At 36.1% G+C, this 23,458-nt stretch overlaps 1 protein-coding gene across 1 annotated transcript in view; it reads left to right on the top strand.

The window, feature by feature from the left end:
- The window catches only part of IFT80 (intraflagellar transport 80), a 142,469-nt gene that overhangs the window by 31,372 nt on the left and 87,639 nt on the right, over positions 1-23,458 (top strand). The window contains 3 exon segments of the mRNA XM_073023483.1: positions 4,168-4,277; positions 13,673-13,762; positions 15,097-15,234. Of these exon segments, the coding sequence (XP_072879584.1) occupies positions 4,168-4,277; positions 13,673-13,762; positions 15,097-15,234 (338 nt within the window).

Below are 23,458 nucleotides of genomic sequence, written 5' to 3' on the forward strand. Positions count from 1 at the left end.
TTATTGCATTACAAAATAATTTGTAGTAGTAGTAGTAGTTAACAGATAGTGCTATATAGTGCCAGACTCTATTTCAAGTACTTTACTTCTATTCACTCAATGTAGACCAATACTGCATTCAAGGCAAAGATAGCTAATGCTTTATTATAGTAGTGAACAGTTTGTTTCAAAGGCATTCTTAAAAACATACAAAAACAACGTTTTTAGGGGATACTTTTATAGTGTGAATGTGAAAAACATGGTATATTTGACCATGTACTTCCTTAAAACAATTGAAATACATTTTTGTCTCCTCTTCTGTGGTTTAAAATGCCTTCAACAGGTTGAAAGAATTTAGATAATTTGTTTTATGGAGAGATAAGGGTCTGACATTTAACACAACCCCAGGTGCATGTGGTTTCTTAAAAAATGTCAAAAAGGTCACATGATTTTAGTGTACAAAGTTAGAAAAACAAGATCTTTTTGAGTGTCTTAGCAGAAATGGAGCATAAATTAAAATTTCCGATATAAAAAGTAAAAAACTATTATAAAGCTATTTGTTTTTTTCCATTTTTGTTAATGATGAAATAAATAACATTTTGTTACATAATTTGCTACACTCTTTGTTTTAAAGTAATTCAATCCAAAGGCTAAATTTGTTATTTCCATGCTGATTTTGCAAAGCGAAACATAGCAGTGGGAATAATTCATACTTTAATAAGTATATTTTAAAAATTTGAAATATTATAGATTTTTTAAATGCTAGTGGATGGATTTCATAATAATAGAAATTATTCTGTGAAGCTGATTCTTCCACTTTTATTAATGATCTTTATTAGAACCACCCAAATTGAAAGTTGTATAGCTATGTAGTTTATTTCCTTCTAGAAAAGAAAATATTCACATATACAGTAGTTTCATGCTTAATATTTTATTTTAAACATAAGGAATGGTTGTAATAAAGATCACAGCTTTTGATGTTATATCCATTTTGAATTTTTAGTGGTTAAGGAGAGTAACTAATGAGTCCTATCTATTGACCTTGCTTATTTATCATAAATAAATTATTTGTTTCCATATTTGTTTCCATAGCTTGCATTTTGATTGAAGGAATGTGGTTAAAAACCACATAACAAAGGAATTACTTAACTTTTTCTTTATAAGCTTATTTTCTTTTATTATATAAGTTATACCTGTTTTTTTTAAACATTATTGTTTACAAATTTGTTTTATAAGCAGGAAATGAATTATCTCTTTGTCCCAAAAGGGAAGATAAATACGATGAAGAAAGGTTCATAAAAAAGGAAATGGTGTCATAACTGACTTAATGGGACCACAAATTAAATGTTGAAGTTAAGAGAACTGAAGAGTCCTTAGTTCCTCATTCTATACCCCAACCGTGCCTTTTACCACAACTAAAGCCTTAAAGTCACATCCTGTATAACTCAATGGGAGTTGTATTTACTGAATTATTTCCTTGAGGGTAGGTGTTTGTCATAGTTTAGTATACACCCCAGGAAAGTATAATTTTACTGAGTGTATTTATGAAGATTTGATAGGCTATAAATTAAAACATATTAATTTACTTTTTTGTACAAAAATTATAACTATAATAATGGAAATAAAGATGGCATCTATAATTCTACCACCTTAACTAGTAAGTCCTTGTTACTCCTTTCCAGTGATCAACAAGAACTACATTAGAAATATCTGAAATTTTGACTTCTATTTTTGGGGGAGTTTATTAAGGTTAAACTTCGTTCATTTGGAGATTTATTTTTGAAGCACAGGTCAACTCCTGGCTACTCCCAGAGAATATTCCCAGAAAATATACTCATCAAGTACAGAAGGAGGAGGAGTACCTTCTGAGGCTGGCCATCTCATCAGGAAGAATTTCTGTGGGTTCCTTTGATACAGAACAATCCTAGATGTCATTGACTAAACAGGATTTAGACATTTTATAACACTTGAACTGTGGACGACATGTTTCAGAGTTTTTTTTTTTTTTTTTTTGGACTGGGTCTAGACTAGACTTTCTAACCTCTATAAACCATTGGGACTGGCTCATAAACGAATTATATTTTTATTAGGGAGAAAATGGCACAAAAAAAGTACAGTACCTCTTAAACAAAAGCATTTCTCTTACTGAAATTTATTCTCTGTTGATTGTATCATCAGTTGGGCTTTTCATTTAAATAAACAATTAAATTTTATTGATTGCCCACAAATCCTGAAATTCAGATTTCATTCCACTAAGAATGTAAATTCCTTAAAGATTCATTCATTTATTCATTGGTTCATTTATTCACAGAAAGTCAGTTACTACAATAGTCTGATTTAGGAGTCCTAGACAATTTTTAAAAGCTGTTTTGTAAGTATATTTGGGTTACTATTTCATAGATTAACTACATAACCTTGATTCACCTGCCTAATGAATAGACAGCTGGGCCAGGGAAGTGGAATACAGATTATTTACTGCCATATAACCAAAGCTTTCAATAAATATGATAGTCATTTTTTAAAATTAGGCTTACATAACGTATAGTCTTCCAGAAGACATTAGGTAATCTAGAAAATAATTAAGCTAAAAAATACTATACTTAAGTGTAATTTATTTTAAAAATCTCATCTCTAAATTCCTATTGGCAATTGAAAACACTATCAAGTGTAATGTAGTTTATAGAGTGGTAGGTAAATCAAACTTGTGCTTTTCCTCTGGAAGTAAACTTTATGCAAGTTATAAGATATTGGAGCTTTTTTTAGCCAAGGTTTCAGGCTAAAGCCAAACCTGATAACAAAACTTTTCCTAATCTGATATAAAAAAATTTGCCGTTTGTGAATTCATGAGTTGGAGGTTATTAGATTATTTTGGGATGAAGTTATTTCTGTCCCTTAGTCTGCTGCTTAAGTAGCATGTGAGGGGAAGTTCTGTTGCCTGTTGTAGCATCAGGTATGATAATTAATTTATAAGGTGAGTATACCATTTGTATTTTAACATGTAAAATTTAAGTTACTTTATGCGTTAAGTCAGTTTAATACTGATGGCTCTAACTCCATTGCTGAGTCATACCCAAAAGAAAGGAAATCAGTATATTAAAGAGATAGCTACACTTTTGTGTTTGTTGCAACTCTGTTCACAATACCAAGATTTGGAGGCAACCTAAGTGTCCATCAACAAATGAATAGATAAAGAAAATGTGGTACTTATATACGGTGGAGTACTATTCAGCCATAAAAAGGAATGAAATTCAATCATTTGCAACAACATGGATGGAACTGTAGTTCATTCATTATGTTGAGTGAAATGAGCCAGGCACAGAGAGACAAACATTGAGTGTTCTCACTTATTTGTGGGATCTAAAAATCAAAACAATGGAACCCATGGAGATAGAGAGAAGAAGGATGGTAACAAGATGCTGGGAAAGGTAATGGGGGTTGTGAGGGAGGTGGGGTGGTTAATGGGTACCAAAAATAGAATGAATGAATGAATAAGTCCTAGTATTTGATAATACAACAGGGTGAGAGTATAATTGGATTGTTCATAACACAAAGGAAGAATGCTTGAGGGGATGGAAAGCCCATTTTCCATGATGTAATTATTTTATATTGCATACCTGTATCAAAATATCTAATGTACCCCATAAATATATATATCTACTGTGTACCCACAAAAATTAAAAATAAAATTTTTTAAAAAGCTCTAGGTGATTACAATGTGCAGCCAAGCCCCAAGACTGCTGCTTTAAACCAACATCATTTGTTGAACTAGTTGCAAATAAATGTAAAAACATTTGCTGCCAATAAATAAATACATACTGGTGACTGTCGATGATGGGAAATCATGACTTTTCTGCTATTCCTTTATATTAAAATGAAGTATATTTATTTTATCTTTTGTATTTCAATAGCACTGTGTATGGAATTTCTAAAAACTCTATTTTCTCAGCAAGATCCTAATTAGTTAAAAGTATAGTATGTCAGTTGCTCACAGTAGATTTTCAAAGGTCAGTATTAACTCAGTCAGCATTTCAACATCAGACTATACTCTAATTTGAAAGGTCCATTGAAAAGAGAAGAAATGAAATGACACCTCATATGACTTTTTTGATCCTCTTAACAATCTCTCTTTTTATAAGGCATAATAATTAAAGTTTATCAGCCTTTTTTTTTTTTTTTTTCATCTTTCAGGAACACCAGTGTATTCAGTAGCGTGGGGCCCTGATTCAGAAAAAGTTCTTTATACAGCAGGCAAGCAACTAATCATTAAACCTCTTCAACCAAATGCTAAAGTTTTACAGGTACTTTTCAGTCATATGTAAATTGTTATCAGGGTCTGCCTGACTGCTAAACTAGAGGGCACTTGCTTAGGAGTCTCTTTCTTCTGGGTGGTCTTTTTACAGTCTGGTCTTTAAGTACATGGTTTAATCAGCCTTTATTACAGAACAAGGAATATCTTTATATTTCCAACAAGGTTTGTTTTCCCCTTATTCCAACTCATTTTGATAATGATACAGCATAGTTTGCTAATAAGAACACAGGCTTTGGAGTTAGCCACTTGGGTTCAAATATTCACTTACTTACCTATACACGACCTTAAGCAAGTTATAAAATATTGTTGAATGTCAGCCTTCTTATCTCTTAGTTAGTGACACTAATATCAGCTGAACAGAATTGCTGTGAGGATTAAATGAGTTAAATTACAAAGCACAAAGGACAATTCCAGGCATACAGTAAGCACTCAATATAGAGTACCTGTTATTATCTGTATTATTATGCTATTATAAGTTGCTATGCCATCTCTACGTTTTAGTCAACCAAGGAGACCAGGAAAACATTGTAGAATGACTAGGTCTTGAGTAAGAGATTTGTTGGCAGACATTGACAGGCTACAGCGGCATAGATGTGTTTTAACAGTTGAGTAGATGTAGATTTTAGGGAATAAGGACATAGAGATGACTTCGAGGTTCCATATTAATAACATCTGTATAGATTATGCTGTATGTATTTTACACAGCCAACATGCATTTACATTTTTACAGTGTGCAGAATACTCTGCTAGAAACTATAGGGACATGCAAGAATAGAACATACAAGCCCCTGTCCTTAGGCACCTAAGGTAAAAAATTTGGGCAAAGGGAAGAAGCTGGGAAAGAGGACTAGATCTGATGGCTCTTAGTCAAAGTCCTTCCATGCCAATTACCTACGCTGAAAATCTGCTATGAAATTTATACAGCAAAAACAGGCAAGTTGAATATTTTAGTTTATACCTTTAGTTTATAGTTATGTGAATTTGGGTTTTTTTTCTTTTTTTTTTAAATTATACTTTAAGTTCTAGGGTACATGTGCACAATGTGCAGGTTTGTTACATAGGTATACATGTGCCATGTTGGTTTGCTGCATCCATTAACTCATCATTTGCATTAGGTATTTCTCCTAATGCTATCCCTTCCCCATCCCCCCACCTTACTACAGGCCCTGGTGTGTGATGTTCCTCGTCCTGTGTCCACGTGTTCTCATTGTTCAAATCCCACCTATGAGTGAGAACATGCGGTGTTTGGTTTTCTGTCCTTGTGATAGTTTGCTGAGAATGATGGTTTCGAGCTTCATCCATGTCCCCGCAAATGACATGAACTCTTCCTTTTTTATGGCTGCATAATAATCCATGGTGTATATGTACCACATTTTCTTAATCCAGTCCATCATTGATGAACATTTGGATTGGTTCCAAGTCTTTGCTATTGTGAATAGCACTGCAGTAAACATACATGTGCATGTGTCTTTATAGTAGCATGATTTATAATCCTTTGGGTGTATATCCAGTAATGGGATCACTGGGTCAAATGGTATTTCTAGTTCTAGATCCTTGAAGTATCGCCACACTGTCTTCCACAATGGTTGAACTAGTTTGCAGTCCCACCAACAGTGTAAAAGCATTTCTATTTCTCCATATCCTCTCTAGCATCTGTTGTTTCCTGACTTTTTAATGATCACCATTCTAACTGTATGTGAGATGGTATCTCATTTGGTTTTGATTTGCATTTCTCTGATGACCAGTGATGATGAGCTTTTTTTCATGTGTCTGTTGGCTGCATAAATATCTTCTTTTGAGAAGTGTCTGTTCATATACTTTGCCCACTTTTTGATGGGGTAGTTTGTTCTTTTCTTGTAAATTTGTTTAAGTTCTTTGTAGATTCTGGATGTTAGCCCTTTGTCAGATGCGTAGATTGATTCTGTAGGTTGCCTGTTCACTCTGATGGTAGTTTCTTTTTGCTCTGCAGAAGCTCTTTAGTTTAATTAGATCCCATTTGTCAATTTTGGCTTTTGTTGCCATTGCTTTCGGCGTATTAGTCATGAAGTCCTTGCCTATGCCTATGTCCTGAATGGTATTGCCTAGATTTTCTTCTAGGATTTTTATGGTTTTAGGTCTAACATTTAAGTCTTTAATCCATCTTGAATTAAGTTTTGTAAAAGGTGTAAGGAAGGGATCCAGTTTCAGCTTTCTACGTATGGCTAGCCAGTTTTCCCAGCACCATTTATTAAATAGGGAATCCTTTCCCCATTTCTTGTTTTTGTCAGGTTTGTCAAAGATCAGATGGTTGTAAATGTGTGGTGTTATTTCTGAGGGCTCTGTTCTGTTCCATTGGTCTATATCTCTGTTTTGGTCCAGTACCAGACTGTTTTGGTTACTGTAGCCTTGTAGTATAGTTTGAAGTCAGGTAGTGTGATACCTCCAGCTTTGTTTTTTTTGTTTAGGATTGTCTTGGCAGTCCTGACTCTTTTTTGGTTTCATATGAACTTTAAAGTAGTTTTTTCCAATTTGTGAAGAAAGTCATTGGTAGCTTGATGGGGATGGCATTGAATCTATAAATTACCTATAAATATAGTATGGCCATTTTCATGATATTATTCTTCCTATCCATGAGCATGAATATTATTCCATTTGTTTGTGTCCTCCTTTATTTTGTTGAGCAGTGATTTGTAGTTCTCCTTGAAGAGGTCCCTCACATCCCTTGTAACTTGGATTCCTAGGCATTTTATTATCTGTGTAGCGGTTGTGAATGGGAGTTCACTCATGATTTGGCTGTCTGTTTGTCATTGGTGTATAGGAATGCTTGTGATTTTTGCACATTGATTTTGTGTCCTGAGACTTTGCTGAAGTTGGTTATCAGCTTAAGGAGATTTTGGGCTGAGATGATGGGGTTTTCTAAATATACAATTGTGTCATCTGCAAACAGGGACAATTTGACTTCTTCTTTTCCTAATTGAATACCCTTTATTTCTTTCTCTTGCCTGATTGCCCTGGCCAGAACTTCCAACACTATGTTGAATAGGAATGGTGAGAGAGGGCATCCCTGTCTTGTGCCAGTTTTCAAAGGGAATGCTTCCGGTTTTTGCCTATTCAGTATGATATTGGCTGTGGGTTTGTCATAAATATCTCTTATTATTTTGAGATATGTTCCAAACTAGGAACTAGATATGTTCCTAGTTTATTAAGGGCTGTTGAATTTTGTCAAAGGCCTTTTCTGCATCTATTGAGATAATCATGTGGTTTTTGTTGTTGTTAGTTCTGTTTATGTGATGGATTACATTTCTTTATTTGAGTATGTTAAACTAGCTTTGCATCCCAGGAATAAAGCCAACTTGATCACAGTGGATAAGCTTTTTGATGTGCTGCTGGATTCAGTTTGCCAGTATTTTATTGAAGATTTTTGCATCGATGTTCATCAGGGATATTGGTCTAAAATTCTCTTTTTCTGTTGTGTCTCTGCCAGGCTTTGGTATCAGGATGATGCTGGCCTCATAAAATGAGTTAGAGAGGGTTCCCTCTTTTTCTATTGATTGGAATAGTTTCAGAAGGAATGGTACCAGCTCCTCCTTGTACCTCTGGTAGAATTCAGCTGTGAATCCATCTGGTCCTGGAGTTTTTTTGGTTGGTAGGTTATTGATTACTGCCTCATTTTCAGAGCCTGTTATTGGTCTATTCAGAGATTCAACTTCTTCCTGGTTTAGTCTTTGGAGGGCGTATATGTCCAGGAGTGTATCCATTTCTTCTAGATTTTCTAGTTTATTTGCGTAGAGGTGTTTATTGTATTCTCTGATGGTAGTTTGTATTTCTGTGAAATCAGTGGCGATATCCCCTTTATCATTTTTTATTGCGTCTATTTGATTCTTCTCTCTTTTCTTCTTTGTTAGTCTTGCTAGTGGTCTATGAATTTTGTTGATCTTTTCAAAAAACCAGCTCCTGGATTCATTGATTTTTTGGAGGGTTTTTTGTGTCTCTATCTCCTTCAGTTTTGCTCTGATCTTAGTTATTTCTTGCCTTCTGCTAGCTTTTGAATGTGTTTGCTCTTGCTTCTCTAGTTCTTTTAATTGTGATGTTAGGGTGTCAATTTTAGATCTTTCCTGCTTTCTCTTGTGGGCATTTAGTGCCATAAATTTCCCTCTACACACTGCTTTAAATGTGTTCCAGAGATTCTGGTATGTTGTATCTTTGTTCTCATTGGTTTCAAAGAACATCTTTATTTCTGCCTTCATTTTGTTATGCAGGCCATAGTCATTCAGGGGCAGGTTTTTCAGTGTCCATGTGGTTGTGTGGTTTTGAGTGAGTTTCTTAATCCTGAGTTCTAATTTGATTGCACTGTGGTCTGACAGTTTGTTGTGATTTCTGTTCTTTTACATTTGCTGAGGAGTGCTTTACTTCCTGCTATGTGGTCAATTTTGGAATAAGTGTGATGTGGTGCTGAGAAGAATGTATATTCTGTTGATTTGGGTTGGAGAGTTCTGTAGATGTCTATTAGGTCCGCTTGGTGCAGAGCTGAGTTCAAGTCCTAGATATCCTTGTTAACCTACTGTCTCGTTGATCTGTCTAATATTGACAGTGGGGTGTTAAAGTCTCCCATTATTATTGTGTGGGAATCCAAGTTTCTGTGCAGGTCTCTAAGGACTTGCTTTATGAATCTGAGTGCTCCTGTATTGGGTGCATATATATTTAGGATAGTTAGCTCTTCTTGTTGAATTGATCCCTTTACCATTATGTAATGGCCTTCTTTGTCTCTTTTGATCTTTGTTGGTTTAAAGTCTGTTTTATCAGAGCCTAGGTTTGCAACCCCTACTTTTTTTTTGCTTTCCATTTGCATGGTAGATCTTCCTCCATCCCTTTATTTTGATCCTATGTGTGTCTCTGCATGTGAGACACATGCATGTGAGACACATTCTCTCCTGAATACAGCACACTGATGGATCTTGACTCTTCATCCAATTTGCCAGTCTGTGTCTTTTAACTGGGGCATTTAGCCCATTTACATTTAAGATTAATATTGTTATGTGTGAATTTGATCCTGACATGATGTTAGCTGGTGATTTTGCCCATTAATTGATGCAGTTTCTTCCTAGCATCGATGGTCTTTAGAATTTGGCATGTTTTTGCAGTGACTGGTACTGGTTGTTCCTTTCCATGTTTAGTGCTTCCTTCAGGAGCTCTTGTAAGAGAGGCCTGGTGGTGACAAAATCTCTCAGCATTTGCTTGTCTATAAAGGATTTTATTTCTCCTTCACTTATGAAGCTTAGTTTGGTTGGATATGAAATTCTGGGTTGAAAATTCTTTTCTTTAAGAATGTTGAATAGTGGCCCCCACTCTCTGCTGGCTTGTAGAGTTTCTGCTGAGAGATCCACTGTTGGTCTGATGGAATTCCCTTTGTGGGTAACCCGACCTTTCTTTCTGGCTGCACTTAACTTTTTTTCCTTCATTTCTACCATGGTGAATCTCACAATTATGTGTCTTGCGGTTGCTCTTCTTGAGAAATATCTTTGTGGTGTTCTCTGTATTTCCTGAATTTGAATGTTGGCCTGCCTCGCTAGGTTGGGGAAGTTCTCTTGGATAATACCCTGAAGAGTGTTTTCCAACTTGGTTCCATTCTCCCCATCACTTTCAGGTACACCAATCAAACGGAGATTTGGTCTTTTCACATAGTCCCATATTTCTTGGAGGCTTTGTTCATTTCTTTTTATTCTTTTTTCTCTTAACTTCTCTTCTCACTTTATTTCATTAATTTGATCTTCAATCACTGATACCCTTTCTTCCACTTGATCAAATCGGCTACTGAAGCTTGTGCGTATGTCATGTAGTTCTCATGCCATGGTTTTCAGCTCCGTCAGGTCATTTAACGTGTTCTCTACGCTGTTTATTCTAGTTAACCATTCATCTAATCTTTTTTCAAGGTTTTTAGCTTCCTTGGGATGGGTTAGAACATGCTCCTTTAACTCGGAGAAGTTTGTTATTACTGACCTTCTGAAGCCTACTTCTGTCAACTCGTCAAAGTCGTTCTCTGTCCAGCTTTGTTCCATTGCTGGCGAGGAGCTGCGATTCTTTGGAGGAGAAGGGGTGCTCCGGTTTTTAGAAGTTTCAGCTTTTCTGCTTTGATTTCTCTTTGGTCTTTGATGTTGGTGACCTACAGATGGGGTTTTGGTGTGGATGTCCTTTTTGTTGATGTTGATGCTGTTCCATTCTGTTTGTTAGTTTTCCTTCTAACAGTTAGGACCCTCAGCTGCAGGTCTGTTGGAGTTTGCTGAAGGTCCACTTCAGGCCCTGTTTGCCTGAGTATCACCAGCAGAAGCTGCAGAATAGGAAATATTGCAGAACAGAAAATATTGCTGCCTAATCCTTCCTCTGGAAGCTTCGTCCCAGAAGGGCATCTGCCTGTGTGAGGTGTCAGTTGGCCCCTACTGGAAGGTGTCTCCCAGTTAGGCTGCACAGGGGTCAGGGACCCACTTGAGGAGGCAGTCTGTCCATTCTCAAAACTCAAACACTGTGCTGGGAAAACCACTGCTGTCTTCAGAGCTCAGTTGGAAATGCAGAAATCACCCATCTTCTGTGTTGATCACACTGGGAGATGCAGACCAGAGCTGTTCCTATTCAGCCATCTTGGAATGGTGTCCCTGTGAATTTGTTTAGATACCTGTCATTAGGCTTGTATCAATGAAACTCAGGAAGCTGGTTATATCACCGTTGGTCAAGTAAAATATGGTTTAGTGGTTCAATAGAACCTTTGGGCCAGGAGGTAGCAGAGAGAAGCAAAGTATCCATTGCCAAAATTAGCTAGAGAGGAACAGGACTTAAAGTATAATTAGTAACTTCATGCAAATTATCTATTCCTTTTGGGACACTAAAGCAGTTGCAATTCTTCTTGAGCATAAAAACATATTCAAATTAGGATTGTACACAAAAAAGTGTGCTTAATTAATTCTTGCTTGTGGAATGCAGTTCAGAAGTATATACCTCATTTCCTTTAAAGCCTTCTTGACACATAGAATTTGGTTTTATAGTGAGAAAATTTTTATTTATTCATTGAATAAAAATGTAGTGCATACCTATTATATACCAGGCACTGTGGTAGGTATGAGATAGTCAAAATGAAACAACATAGTTTCTGCCTTCAAGGAGCTTGTTGTTCAAAGGAACTTTACAAAATGCCTAATAAATTAAGAAATAAATAAAAATTATTGTATGTATAACAATATGCAAATATTTGTAATATATGTTGATACCCTAAATTACAGTGTGAGGAAAATTTAAATAATATTTTATTCATAAATCTTGAATATGCAATATTTATTTTGTTCCTTTAAAATGAAACTCTTAAGAATCCGTGGCTGGGCACAGTGGCTCATACCTGTAATCTCAGCACTTTGGGAGGCCAAGGCAGGTGGATCACCTGAGGTTAGGAGTTCAAGACCAACCTGACCAACATGGCAAAACCCCATCTCTACTAAAAATATAAAAATTAGCTTGGCGTGGTGGTGGGCACCTGTAGTCCCAGCTACTTGGGAGGCTGAGACATGAGAATAGCTTGAACCTGGGAGGCGGAGGTTGCAGTGAGCCGAGATCGGGTCATTGCACTCCAGCCTGGATGACAAAGTAAGACTCTGTTTCAAAAAAAGAAAAACAAAAAAGAATCTGTATGTATATGTGTAGCTGTATATATTGTTACATTTGTCCTTGTAGTGTATTTCAGGACATTGGATTAATTTGGCAGTTAATTGTGAAAACTATTGCTTTTTAATATGTGTTATCAAAACATTTGTTTTTGAAAATGTGTATTTTTGTATATTTTGAATAAAGCAAGTTATGAATTGTTGCTTATTCTTAGAGTTTATTTGGCCCACATTTAATACTTTGTACTGTATACAATAAGAACAATAGATTGGGCAGGGCCTGAGGGGAAAGCCCTTAAAATCTGCCACCCTTTGATGTGAAGTCAGTTGACTCAGACATTAAAATATACTTATAGTCTTAAAAGAAGGTTAATTCTTTTTAGTTTCATTATTCTGCCTATGGTAGCATTTAATTACACATTAGATAATAGCCAAATGGGCCCATGAATTACATTTAAGAGCAAGACATCCATGTTTACTGTTTGGATTGCTAGTTTCTGCATGACTTATAAACACCCATGTCTATGCATAGTATGTACATTCAGCATAACCATGGGTTCTGCACTGATAGATTAAACTAACCATGAATCAAATATGTTAAAAAAGATAGCATCTGTGCTGAACATGTATAGACTTTGCTCTTGTCATTATTCCCTAACAATACAACTATTTACATAGTATTGCCATTTTATTTCTATAGTAAGTAATCTAGAGACGATTATAAGTATGTGGGAGGATATGCGTAGGTTATATGCAAATATTGTGCCATTTTATATTAGGAACTTATGATTTTCATATCAGTGGGAGGTACTGGAACCAATCCCCTACAGATACCAAAGAATGATTATATACATAGAATATATACTTATCTATGGAAAACATCTTTTTGTTACATGGTAAATACAGCAAAAGTTTCTCAGAGTACTCCAGTTATAAACCAGACACATGAAGATAAAGTGAATGAAACTTAGAAGAATATGATGAACAGAAATGAAGAGGGTATTAAAGATGTTTGTGCAGAAGTTTTTTAAAAAAAATGGTTAGGGGGGCCAAACATGGTGGCTCATACCTGTAATCCCAGCACTTTGGGAGGCCAAGGCAGGAGGATTACTTGAGCTCAGGAGTTTGAGACTAGCCTAGGCAACATAGCAAGAGTTCTCTACCAAAAATGAAAAAAAAAAAAAAATTAGCTGGGTGTGGTGACACGTGCCTGTAGTCCCAGCTACTTGGGAGGCTGAGGCAAGAGGATTGCTTGAGTGTGGGAGGTGGAGACTGCAGTTAGCCCTGATCACATCATTGAACTCCAACCTGCGTGACAGTGAGACCCTGCCTCAATAAATAAATAAATAAACAAGCATGAAGGCAATATGAGTAATGGCATCTGCTGTATGAAGGAGAAAGCAAGATTTGGATTCAGTTGACATTTTTGGAATACATAACATATTCATTCAGTGTTATCATACAAATGTCAATCTTGAAATAGTTTAGCAGCAAGTGATTTTCCATCTGGATTCCAGGCAACTGAGGAAATTCATAAGGTTTGAAGCTGTATAGTGGATGTCTTAGGTGCTAGGTGCTTGCGTTAGTGTAAATTACAAATGAAACAAGCAAATGAGGTATTGTACAATGGCTATAAAAGGAAGATAGGAATCCTTGAGAAGATGACAAGGGAGTCATTAGAAAGAGGCAAAATATATTTTCTTATAGAAAAAAACTTAAGTGCTTTTAAAGTTATAATTAATATCTTATTTTTTTCTCACAGTGGAAAGCTCATGATGGCATTATTTTAAAAGTAGATTGGAACTCAGTCAATGATCTTATTTTATCTGCTGGTGAAGACTGTAAATATAAGGTATGTAATGTTTAGATTTATCACTTGGCTGAAAGAATCAAATTTGTAAGTACTTAGCATGTAAGAATATTCTTTTAGTTTTTTGCTTTAGCCATGTCTTTATACTCCAGTAATTTAGCAAATTATTTTATAATGTTAAGTGGTATTTTAAAGCATGGACTTTATAAAGACTATCTCATTAGCCTGGACAACACAGTGAGACCCTACCTCTACAAAAATAAATTAGCCAGTTGTGGTGGAGCACATCTGTGGTCCCAGCTACTTGGGAGGCTGAGTTGAGTGGATCACTTGAGTGCAGGTGGTCGAGGCTGCAGTGAGCCATAATTGTGCCACTGCATTCCAGCCTGGGCAACAAAGTGAGACCCTCTCTCTCTCAAAAAAAGAAAGAGGATCTCATTGATCTATAGAGTTTGATATTTAATAACTAACAATATCAGTATAGCCTGTAATTTTACCGTGACTCAATTTAAGTCAATTCAGTATGTTTTTAAAAATCAACCCTGCTGGTTTACTAAATATTGATCAATTTCAGGTCAAAATAATTTGTAGAGAGGAATAAGGTTTAATGTATTAATAACTAGAGTTAGACAGAATTAAATTGAAATAAATACTTTTAGAGAAAGTAGGTAGAGCCCTTACAGGGAGAAAAAAATTTAGGCAAAATGGTAAGCAAGCTAGGTATGGTAGCTCATACCTATAATCCCAGTGCTTTGAGAGGCAAAGGCAGTAGGATTACTTGAGACCAGGAGCTGGAGAACAGCCTAGGCAATATAACAAGACCCTGTCTCTACAAAAATTAAAAAATTAGCCAAGTGTGGCAGCATGTACCTGTAATCCTTGCTACTTGGGAGACTAAAGCAGGAGGATCTCTTGAGCCGGGAGATCAAGACTGCAGTGAGCTATGATCATGCTACTGTACTCCAGCCTAGGCCACAGAGTGAGACCCTGTCTCTAAAATTCAAAAAACAAAACAAAGCTAAGAAGTAAACATTTCAAAAAGTACTATTATATTTAAAAGACTTAAAGTGGGTAGATTTTATGTTCAGAGATTTAGTAAAATCTGAAAATTATGACAGTGTTATAAAATAGTTTCTTTTTGAAATATTTAGGCTTAAAGGAATACAGCTTTGTTTTCCCCTCGTGTGATAGTAAAGATATTTAATTGCTAATATATAAGGTGCTGATTTCTAAATTTTTATTTACTACCTTGCTGGAAGACAAACTTGTTTTTATGTGGTGTCTGTTATAAAACATTTTGATTTATTTATTTTTCTTTTAGTTTTGGTAAACTTCTCCTTGATATTATAAAAGATTTTTTAAAATTGCTTTTGTAGGTATGGGATAGTTACGGCCGCCCGCTGTACAATTCACAACCTCATGAGCATCCTATTACTTCAGTTGCCTGGGCTCCAGATGGAGAATTATTTGCTGTTGGATCATTTCATACTTTACGCTTGTGTGATAAAACTGGGGTAAGTTATAGTGGTGAGCAATCACAGATGTGCTGTCATAAATGTGGTAATGCACAACACACATGGTTCTCAATCTTTAAAAAACATTTTCAATGGATGCATTTGGTTGAATCTTTCTGATTTGTCTTCTTAATATACTGGTTCAATCAATTGCAGATATATGGGACCAAAATGTGTTTAAGTTTGAAGAATGGGCATGTTCTCTACTATTTATCTTTCTGGAAATACTTACTTTGAGCATGATTGTGAAGGATGAAGTAGTTAAAATATTAAAATTTATGCCCATTCAATATGGAAAATTCAGTTTTAAACCTTTCTTTCTAACTTTTCACTGACTAGCTCATAAACTTTTTTTTGTTTTTTGCCATCAATATGTTTCATACGAAATCTCGATTGCATATTTTGTGTAAGGAATTAATAGTGCATTTGAAAAGTAGTCATTTTAAGACCAGAGGACATGACTGGATGTGGTGTTTCATGCCTGTAATCCCAGCACTTTTGGAGTCCAAGGAGGGAAGATTGCTTGAGCCCAGGAGTTTGAGACCAGCCTGGGTAACATAGTGAAACTCTGTCTCTACAAAAAATTTTTAAAAATTAGCCAGGCATGAAGGTGCATACCTGTGGTCCCAGCTACTGGGAAGACTGAGGTGGGAGTCTCGCTGCAGCCCAGGAGGTGGAGGCTGTAGCGAGCTATAATTGTGCCACTGTACTCCAGCCTGGGTAAGAATTAGACCTTGTCTCTAAATAAATAAATAAATAACCAAAGGACATATTTTTCTTTGTCAAGGATTCATATTTGAATACATGCAAGAATTTTTCCTCACAAGAAAATATGCCCTCCTTCATACAAATTCTGTTTAGAACGTAGGGAAATAGCCAACCTCAGCAGCATTTACCCATTGTACTTGAATGAATTGTTGGTTGAAGTACCCCAAAAGCAGCAGCATTATGTGGTAAGTGTGGCTGTTTTATACTATTCCTAACTGGGGAAATCATATAATTGTTCTGTGGCTTATTTGCCTTTAACGCAGAATAAGACAGACTTTTTAGAGCTTTTAATCTGTTAAGATTTATGGTTACTTGTTTTCTACCACATAAATATGAAGTCCTCTGCCTGGCTTTAGAAAATGTTTGAAACCTGGTGTCATAAAATCCATTCAGTCTTTTCACCCGCAACTCTCTAAGTGTGTTCAAATCACGTTGAACATTGGCTCTCGAACCTTTCCTGCCTCTTACTAACATCCCCACTCGTTTTCTCGTTTCATGGAATACTTTGATTTCTGTCTTAGACCATAGCGAGTTCCACTCATTCTTTTTTTTTTTTTTTTTTTTGAGATGGAGTCTCGCTCTGTCACCCAGGCTGGAGTGCAGTGGCGAGATCTCGGCTCACTGCAAGCTCCACCTCCAGGGTTCACGCCATTCTCCTGCCTCAGTCTCCTGGGTAGCTGGGACTATGGGCGCCGGCCACCACGCCCATCTAATTTTTTGTATTTTTAGTAGAGACAGGGTTTCACTGTGTTAACCAGGATAGTCTCGATCTCCTGACCTCGTGATCCGCCCACCTCAGCCTCCCAAAGTGCTGGGATTACAACCGTGAGCCACTGCACCTGGCCCCAGTTCTGCTCATTCTTAAAGGTCCATCTCATGTTTGACTTCCTTTGATCTTGCCTTCCATTGACTCTAAGTTTGTTTGTATGTTTTTCTAATTTCTTTTCTGCTAGGTCCCTCCTTTCTCAATTACAGCATCAGGATGTTGAATCATCCCATCTAATCACTTAAGGAGATTTTACCTCTGATTTTCCCTATCAATGATTCTAAATCTATAGAATATGTAGTCTCATTTTCACAATGTATTACATTCTTACATTGTCAAAATCCCATAGTTCAGTAATTCTCTGTTATTTGTGCAACACAGTAGATACTTAACAGTTTATTAATAAGCCAATTTAAACATAATTTTAGGTTGTCATTTTGATTAAAATATTTAAAAATTTTAAAAGCTTGAATTAAAGGTTTATCTCATTAAGCACCTAGTCTTTTTATTTAGAATGTTAGCATCTATCTTTTATTCAATAGACATTAAATATATACTACTCATCAGACAGTGTTCTAGAAACTGGGGATATAAATAAGAAAAAGATATGAAGACTTTCACTCAAGTTGTTGACAGTGTAGTGGAGAATTAGACTATAGTACTTACAGTGCATTATGATAAGTGATATACGGGAAGGTTTTTATACAAGCACTGCAAAGGTGTGGAAGAGCCTAACTCAGCCTGTGGGACATTGACTACAGAGCAGAGCCTTGAAGAATTAGTAATTCTCCAAGGAGACAACATTGGGCCAGAGAGTTGCAGGCAAAAGAAACCTCTTGCGAATCAAAGTACAAAAGAATATGGTGCTTTTTGTGCAGTGTTGGTAAAATTTTCATGGCATAATATGAGGAGATAATACAGAAAAGATAGATGGACTAAAGTGTTTGCCATGCAACAGAATCCAGATTTCAGTCTTTTAAAATCTAATTCTGTTTTGTGGAGCCTCCTTTGGGGCTGCTGTGGGGTAGAAGAGAGGTGAGGGAGTTGAGCCCCTGATCTCTCTCACTACCTGCAACCAGAGCAGCTCCGGTTATACTGTTTGAGCATCTGGTATAAGATTTTCTTTGAACAGCTGAAACAGTGAAGTTGGAAATTGAGTACATTAGTCGGTAGAGAGCCATGGATGGTGTGTAGTAACATGGTAGTATTCAAATGTTGGAAATACTGCTTTGAGGTCAAAGGAACAGTGATTTGAGAGAAGGAATAGAATAAACAAAGGTGAAGAACCATGGTTTATTAGAAAAATTAAAAGTTTAGTATGGCCACAATAGTTTGGAGTTTATCTTATGGGCAATGATGAGTCACTGATCTATTTTAGATAGTTACCTTATTAGATTTGGCATTTTTGGGGAAGCATACTCTAAGATCATCATAGAGGACAGATTAGAGTAGAGGTACACTAGAGGCAGGATGGCTAATTAGGAGCTGTTGTAGTACAAGAAAATGATGACGTTGGCCTGAATAATAGGGAAGTAGCATTGGAGATGGAAAGAAATAGACAGGTTCAGGAGATAAATCCTTGCTGTATAAGTAGAAAGAGACAAGAATAATTACCTGAGTTTCCATTCCTTATTGTCTGGATGTTCGCCTGAGGATAATGCCCTTTCATGATGTAATGCCCTGTTCAATCATTACAATAGTAAACCAAGTTACCTAAATTTCAGCATTCATAAGTATCATCTGGGTATTGCAAAAATACACATTATTGGGTACTCAGAGAATGAGGCTCTGTGAAGTGGTACTTTTAGGAAGTTTCCTAGTTGTCTTTATGCAGGTTATCCTCAGAGGGCACTTGAAGGAAGACTTAGTGAGATGCTTGATAATTCCTTTTGAGTTCTGAAATGGGCATTGCTTACTCTACTGCAGAAAAAATACCTTGAATTTGGAGATGAAACAGTAAACTATAATGCAGGTAATACCAAAAGAGAATAGTATGACAGAAAAAATTACATTTCTTAAAAATCTCAGGTAATTTATTCTTCTGATTCATTCTAAGCATCTTCTTCATTTAAAATTACTCTTGGGGGTCAGGCGCGGTGGCTCACGCCTGTAATCCCAGCACTTTGGGAGGCAGAGGTGGGCAGATCACGAGGTCAGGAGATTGAGACCATCCTGGCTAACATAGTGAAACCCCATCTCTACTAAAAATACAAAAGCAGAATTAGCCAGGCGTGGTGGCAGGTGCCTGTAGTCCCAGCTACTCGGGAGACTGAGGCAGGAGAATGGCATGAACCCGGGAGGCAGAGCTTGCGGTGAGCCAAGATTGTGCCACTGTACTCCAGCCTGGGTGACAGAGTGAGACTCCATCTCAAAAAAAAAAAAAAAAAAAAATTACTGTTGGGTTATGTCTGCCACTTTGCTGCGGCAACAATGTTGACAGTATATGAATCATATGTGTGATGATATTATCTCTTAATGTTCTAGACTGATTCTTTTAGAATAACTAGTTGTAAATACTATTCAAACACTTAACTTTCATTCATTGAATTATTGATTTTTTTTTTTGTTTCATTTTCTGCCTTGTATATTTCCACAAAAGTATTTGGAATTCATGTATGCAATCATTTCTTTTCTTTTTGCAAGGTTTGTATTAACCCTGTAATATATCCTTTTATACAGTTATCATTTAAATTTTTATGAGTTACTTAATATTTAGATTTTTATGAGTTACTTAATGTGTTATTTATGTGTGTATGTATATCTATACTAAATATATTTATTTGTTTGATTCTTTCTGGAGGATATTTTGACATTTTATATAAAAAACCCAAGAAATAAACATATACTTCAACCCAGCAATTCCAGTTTTAGGATTTATCCTAAGGTAATAATAGGATAAAGAATGCTTAGTGGAGCATTATTTATAATTTAACAAATGAAAAGCAGTATAAAACTCTAACAGTAAGATATTATTTAACTTAATTATGGAATATAATTCTTACAATGAATTATTATATAGTTATTAAACATGATCATTACTTTTATAATACCATGAAAATGTTTTAAAATATATGACCACAAGAAAAAAATAGTTACAAACTTTATGCATAGGGTGATCTTATTAGTATATATCTGTATAAATGAACAGAAAAATAGTCTGACATGATACAATAAATTTTAACAATGGTTATGTCTGGAGTTTGTTGATTTAGTCATAGGTGGTGATAGGTGAGTTTTCTTCTTTTTTGCATATCTACATTTTCAAAATGTACATTTTTAAAATCTACATTTTCAAATAAAATGTGCAGTTTTTGAAAAGGGAAAAAATAGCTTTATCCTTTCTTTTGTTTAGTTTTCCCTAGATTCTCTAATCATGTAATTCAGCCTTCTTTCTCTTTTTAAAAAATGTTGTTTTTTTGAAGTTATCCAATTTATTTTAGAAATATGTATTAGTTAAAACATGGGAAACTATTTTTAAGGTGACATGCATTTTTTTTTTTTTTTTTTTTTTGAGATGGAGTCTCGCTCTGTCGCCAGGCTGGAGTGCAGTGGCATGATCTTGGCTCACTGCAATTTCCACTTCCCAGATTCAAGCGATTCTCCTGCCCCAGCCTCCCAAGTAGCTGAGATAACATGTGCGTGTCACTACACCCAGCTAATTTTTGTATTTTTAGTAGAGGCAAGGTTTCCCCATGTTGGCCAGGATGGTCTCGATCTCTTGACCTCGTGATCCACCTGCCTTGGCCTCCCGAAGTGCTGGGATTACAGGCGTGAGCCACCGCATCCGGCCTGGTGATATACATCTTTATTGAGGAATAATTCTACTCACTAAGATATAAATGCTATGCGCATTTTGGGTTTAATAAAAGTATGTAAATACTTTCTGCATATCTATTTTTTTTTTTTTTTTTTTTTGAGACAGAGTCTTGCTCTGTCGCCCAGGCTGGAGTGCAGTGGCACTGTCTCAACTCACAACAATCTCTGCCTCCCAGGTTCAATTGATTCTTGTGCCTCAGCCTCCCGAGTAGCTGGGACTACAGGCATGCACCACTACTCCCAGCTAATTTGTATTTTTAGTAGAGACGGGGTTTCACCATATTGCCCAGGCTGGTCTTGAACTCCTGAGCTCAAGTGATCCGTCCGTCTTGGCCTCCCAAAGTGCTAGGATTATAGGCATGAGCCACCATGCCCAGCCTCTGCATATCTTTTTTAAGAATGCCAAGCAGACATTGCCTTTATAGAGTTTACTTTCTTGTTGATAAGACGTATGTTAAATAATTAATTATACACTCAGTTATTTAATTACAGTTGTAATAAATTTTAAAAACAGGAACAGGCTGCTCTTAGTAATGAGAACTAATATGTCTGGAGGGTCAAAGCAGGTTAGTGTGATGAAAGGGAAGAAGGACAGCGCTTATTGAGACTCTTTACCTTTTCTTCTTACCAAGTAAGTAGATATGGTAACTGCTGGTGTCAACTTAGAGTAAGTTTACCCAACTTACTCTTAATGGTGTCAATTTAGACCTGAAAATTTAAGTCAGCTGGTGTCAGCTGCTTTTCTCACACAGTGTTTTCTCTTTCAGAAAAAAACTTGCCAAGGCTTCTTTTAAAAAGTACATGTTTTCTTGAATCTGGAAATGTTACCCTTAAATGTAGCCCCTTGTTTCTTTTTGTTTCTCTCGTAATCTGTAACTTAAAGTGGCATAATGAATGTATATCTAAATAATGTAATCATTTATCCAGGGCCAGATTTTGTGAAATAATTTCAATATCAAATATATAAAAATCTAGTCTTCAGAAATGATCTATACTCTAGCATTTTCCACAAATTTATCAAATTTCTATTTAGTGTTTGAGAGCTCTTCACAAACTTCTAGTTGAGGTGCAGCGTTCCTTTTTTTTTTTCTTTTTGAGAGGGAGTCTAGCTCTGTCACCCAGGCTGAAGTGCCGTGGCGCGATCTCGGCTCACTGCCATCTCTGCCTCCCGGGTTCAAGCAATTCTCCTGCCTCAGCCTCCCAAGTAGCTGGGATTATAGGTGCCTGCCACAGCACCCAGCTAATTTTTGTATTTTTTATTAGAGACGGGGTTTTGCCATGTTGTCCAGACTAGTCTCAAACTCCTGACCTCAGGTCATCGCTTGCCTCGGCCTCCCAAAGTGCTGGGATTACAGGTGTGAGCCACTGCGCCCGGCCCTGTTCTCTTCTTTCAACCATTGACTCCTCTCAAGTTTCTGGCTTTTTTAAAAAAACAAATTTATCAGGATACAATTTGTATATGACACATTTTACCCATTTAAAATGTGCAACTCAGTGTTTTCTACTATATTCATAGGGTTGTGCAACCATTACCAAACTCTAATTTTAGAACATTTTCCTTTCCTCTAAAAGGAGTTGTGTACCCATTAACTGTCAATCCCTATTTTTCCCTACTCCACTCCTAGTCCCTGGCAATCACTAATCTACTTTTTTTCTATGAATTTGTCAACTTTGGACATTTCATATAAATGAAATAATACATTATGTGGCCTTTTGTGACGGCTTCTTTCAGTTAGCGTGTTTTCAAGATTCATCCATGTATCCAGTACTCTATTCCTTTTTATAGACAAATAATATTTCATCATAGGTTTATAACACATTTTGTTTGTTTATTAATCAGTTAATGGACATTTAGTGGTTTCAAAATTTGGTTATTAGAAATAATGCTGCTATGACTATGTGAACACGTTTTTATTTTTGTGTGGACGTGTTTTAAGTTTTCTTGAGTGTATACTTAGAAGTAAAATTGCTACGATAAGTGTAACCCTATGTTTAACTCTTTGAGGACCTGCCAAATTGTTTTCCAAAGTGGCTGTCTGCCTACTTTTGATTGCTGTCCAGTCTTCAAATACTTGTTTTTGTATTTTGTCTGGAGTGCATAGGTGTTATCTGTGAGAAGGCAGATCTAATAGCAGCTGTTCTGCTGTTGTAATTCTTTACATATCAGAAGTTTATTTTAAATAATTGAACATGAGTTTGTAAAAATTAGCTTTGCACATTTCAGAGCTATGCTAAACTACTGCGGTGATTCTCAAGGTGGAGTGGAGTGGGAAAGCTACCTGTTTGAATTTCATTGTTCAAGAAATTATCCAGAAAAATAGCCAAAAGGCATAAATAGTTCATAGACAAATATAAATGGCCAATAAAAACATGAAAGGATGTTCAATTTAACTAATAAATAAATGTAAAGAAGTAAATGAATAAAATAATGTATTTTACCCAATAAGTTGAAAAGATTAATAATGACCTAAAACCCTCAGTTTCAGTTGAGCAGGAAGGAATTGAGCTCCTTTGTTTATACAGTATTAGTGGAAATATGAGTGATTTGACTTTTTGGTTTTTTGTTTGTTTGTTTGTTTGTTTGTTTTTATTATACTTTAAGTTCTAGGGTACATGTGCATAACGTGCAGGTTTGTTACATATGTATAATTGTGCCATGTTGGTGTGCTGCACCCAGCAACTCGTCAGCACCCATCAACTCGTCATTTACATCAGGTATAACTCCCAATGCCATCCCTCCCCCCTCCCCCCTCCCCATGATAGGCCCCGGTGTGTGATGTTCCCCTTCTCAAGTCCAAGTGATCTCATTATTCAGTTCCCACCTATGAGTGAGAACATGCGGTGTTTGGTTTTCTGTTCTTGTGATAGTTTGCT

The sequence above is a fragment of the Chlorocebus sabaeus genome, chromosome 15, assembly GCF_047675955.1.
Source record: "Chlorocebus sabaeus isolate Y175 chromosome 15, mChlSab1.0.hap1, whole genome shotgun sequence".
Classification (NCBI taxonomy): Eukaryota; Metazoa; Chordata; class Mammalia; order Primates; family Cercopithecidae; genus Chlorocebus; species Chlorocebus sabaeus.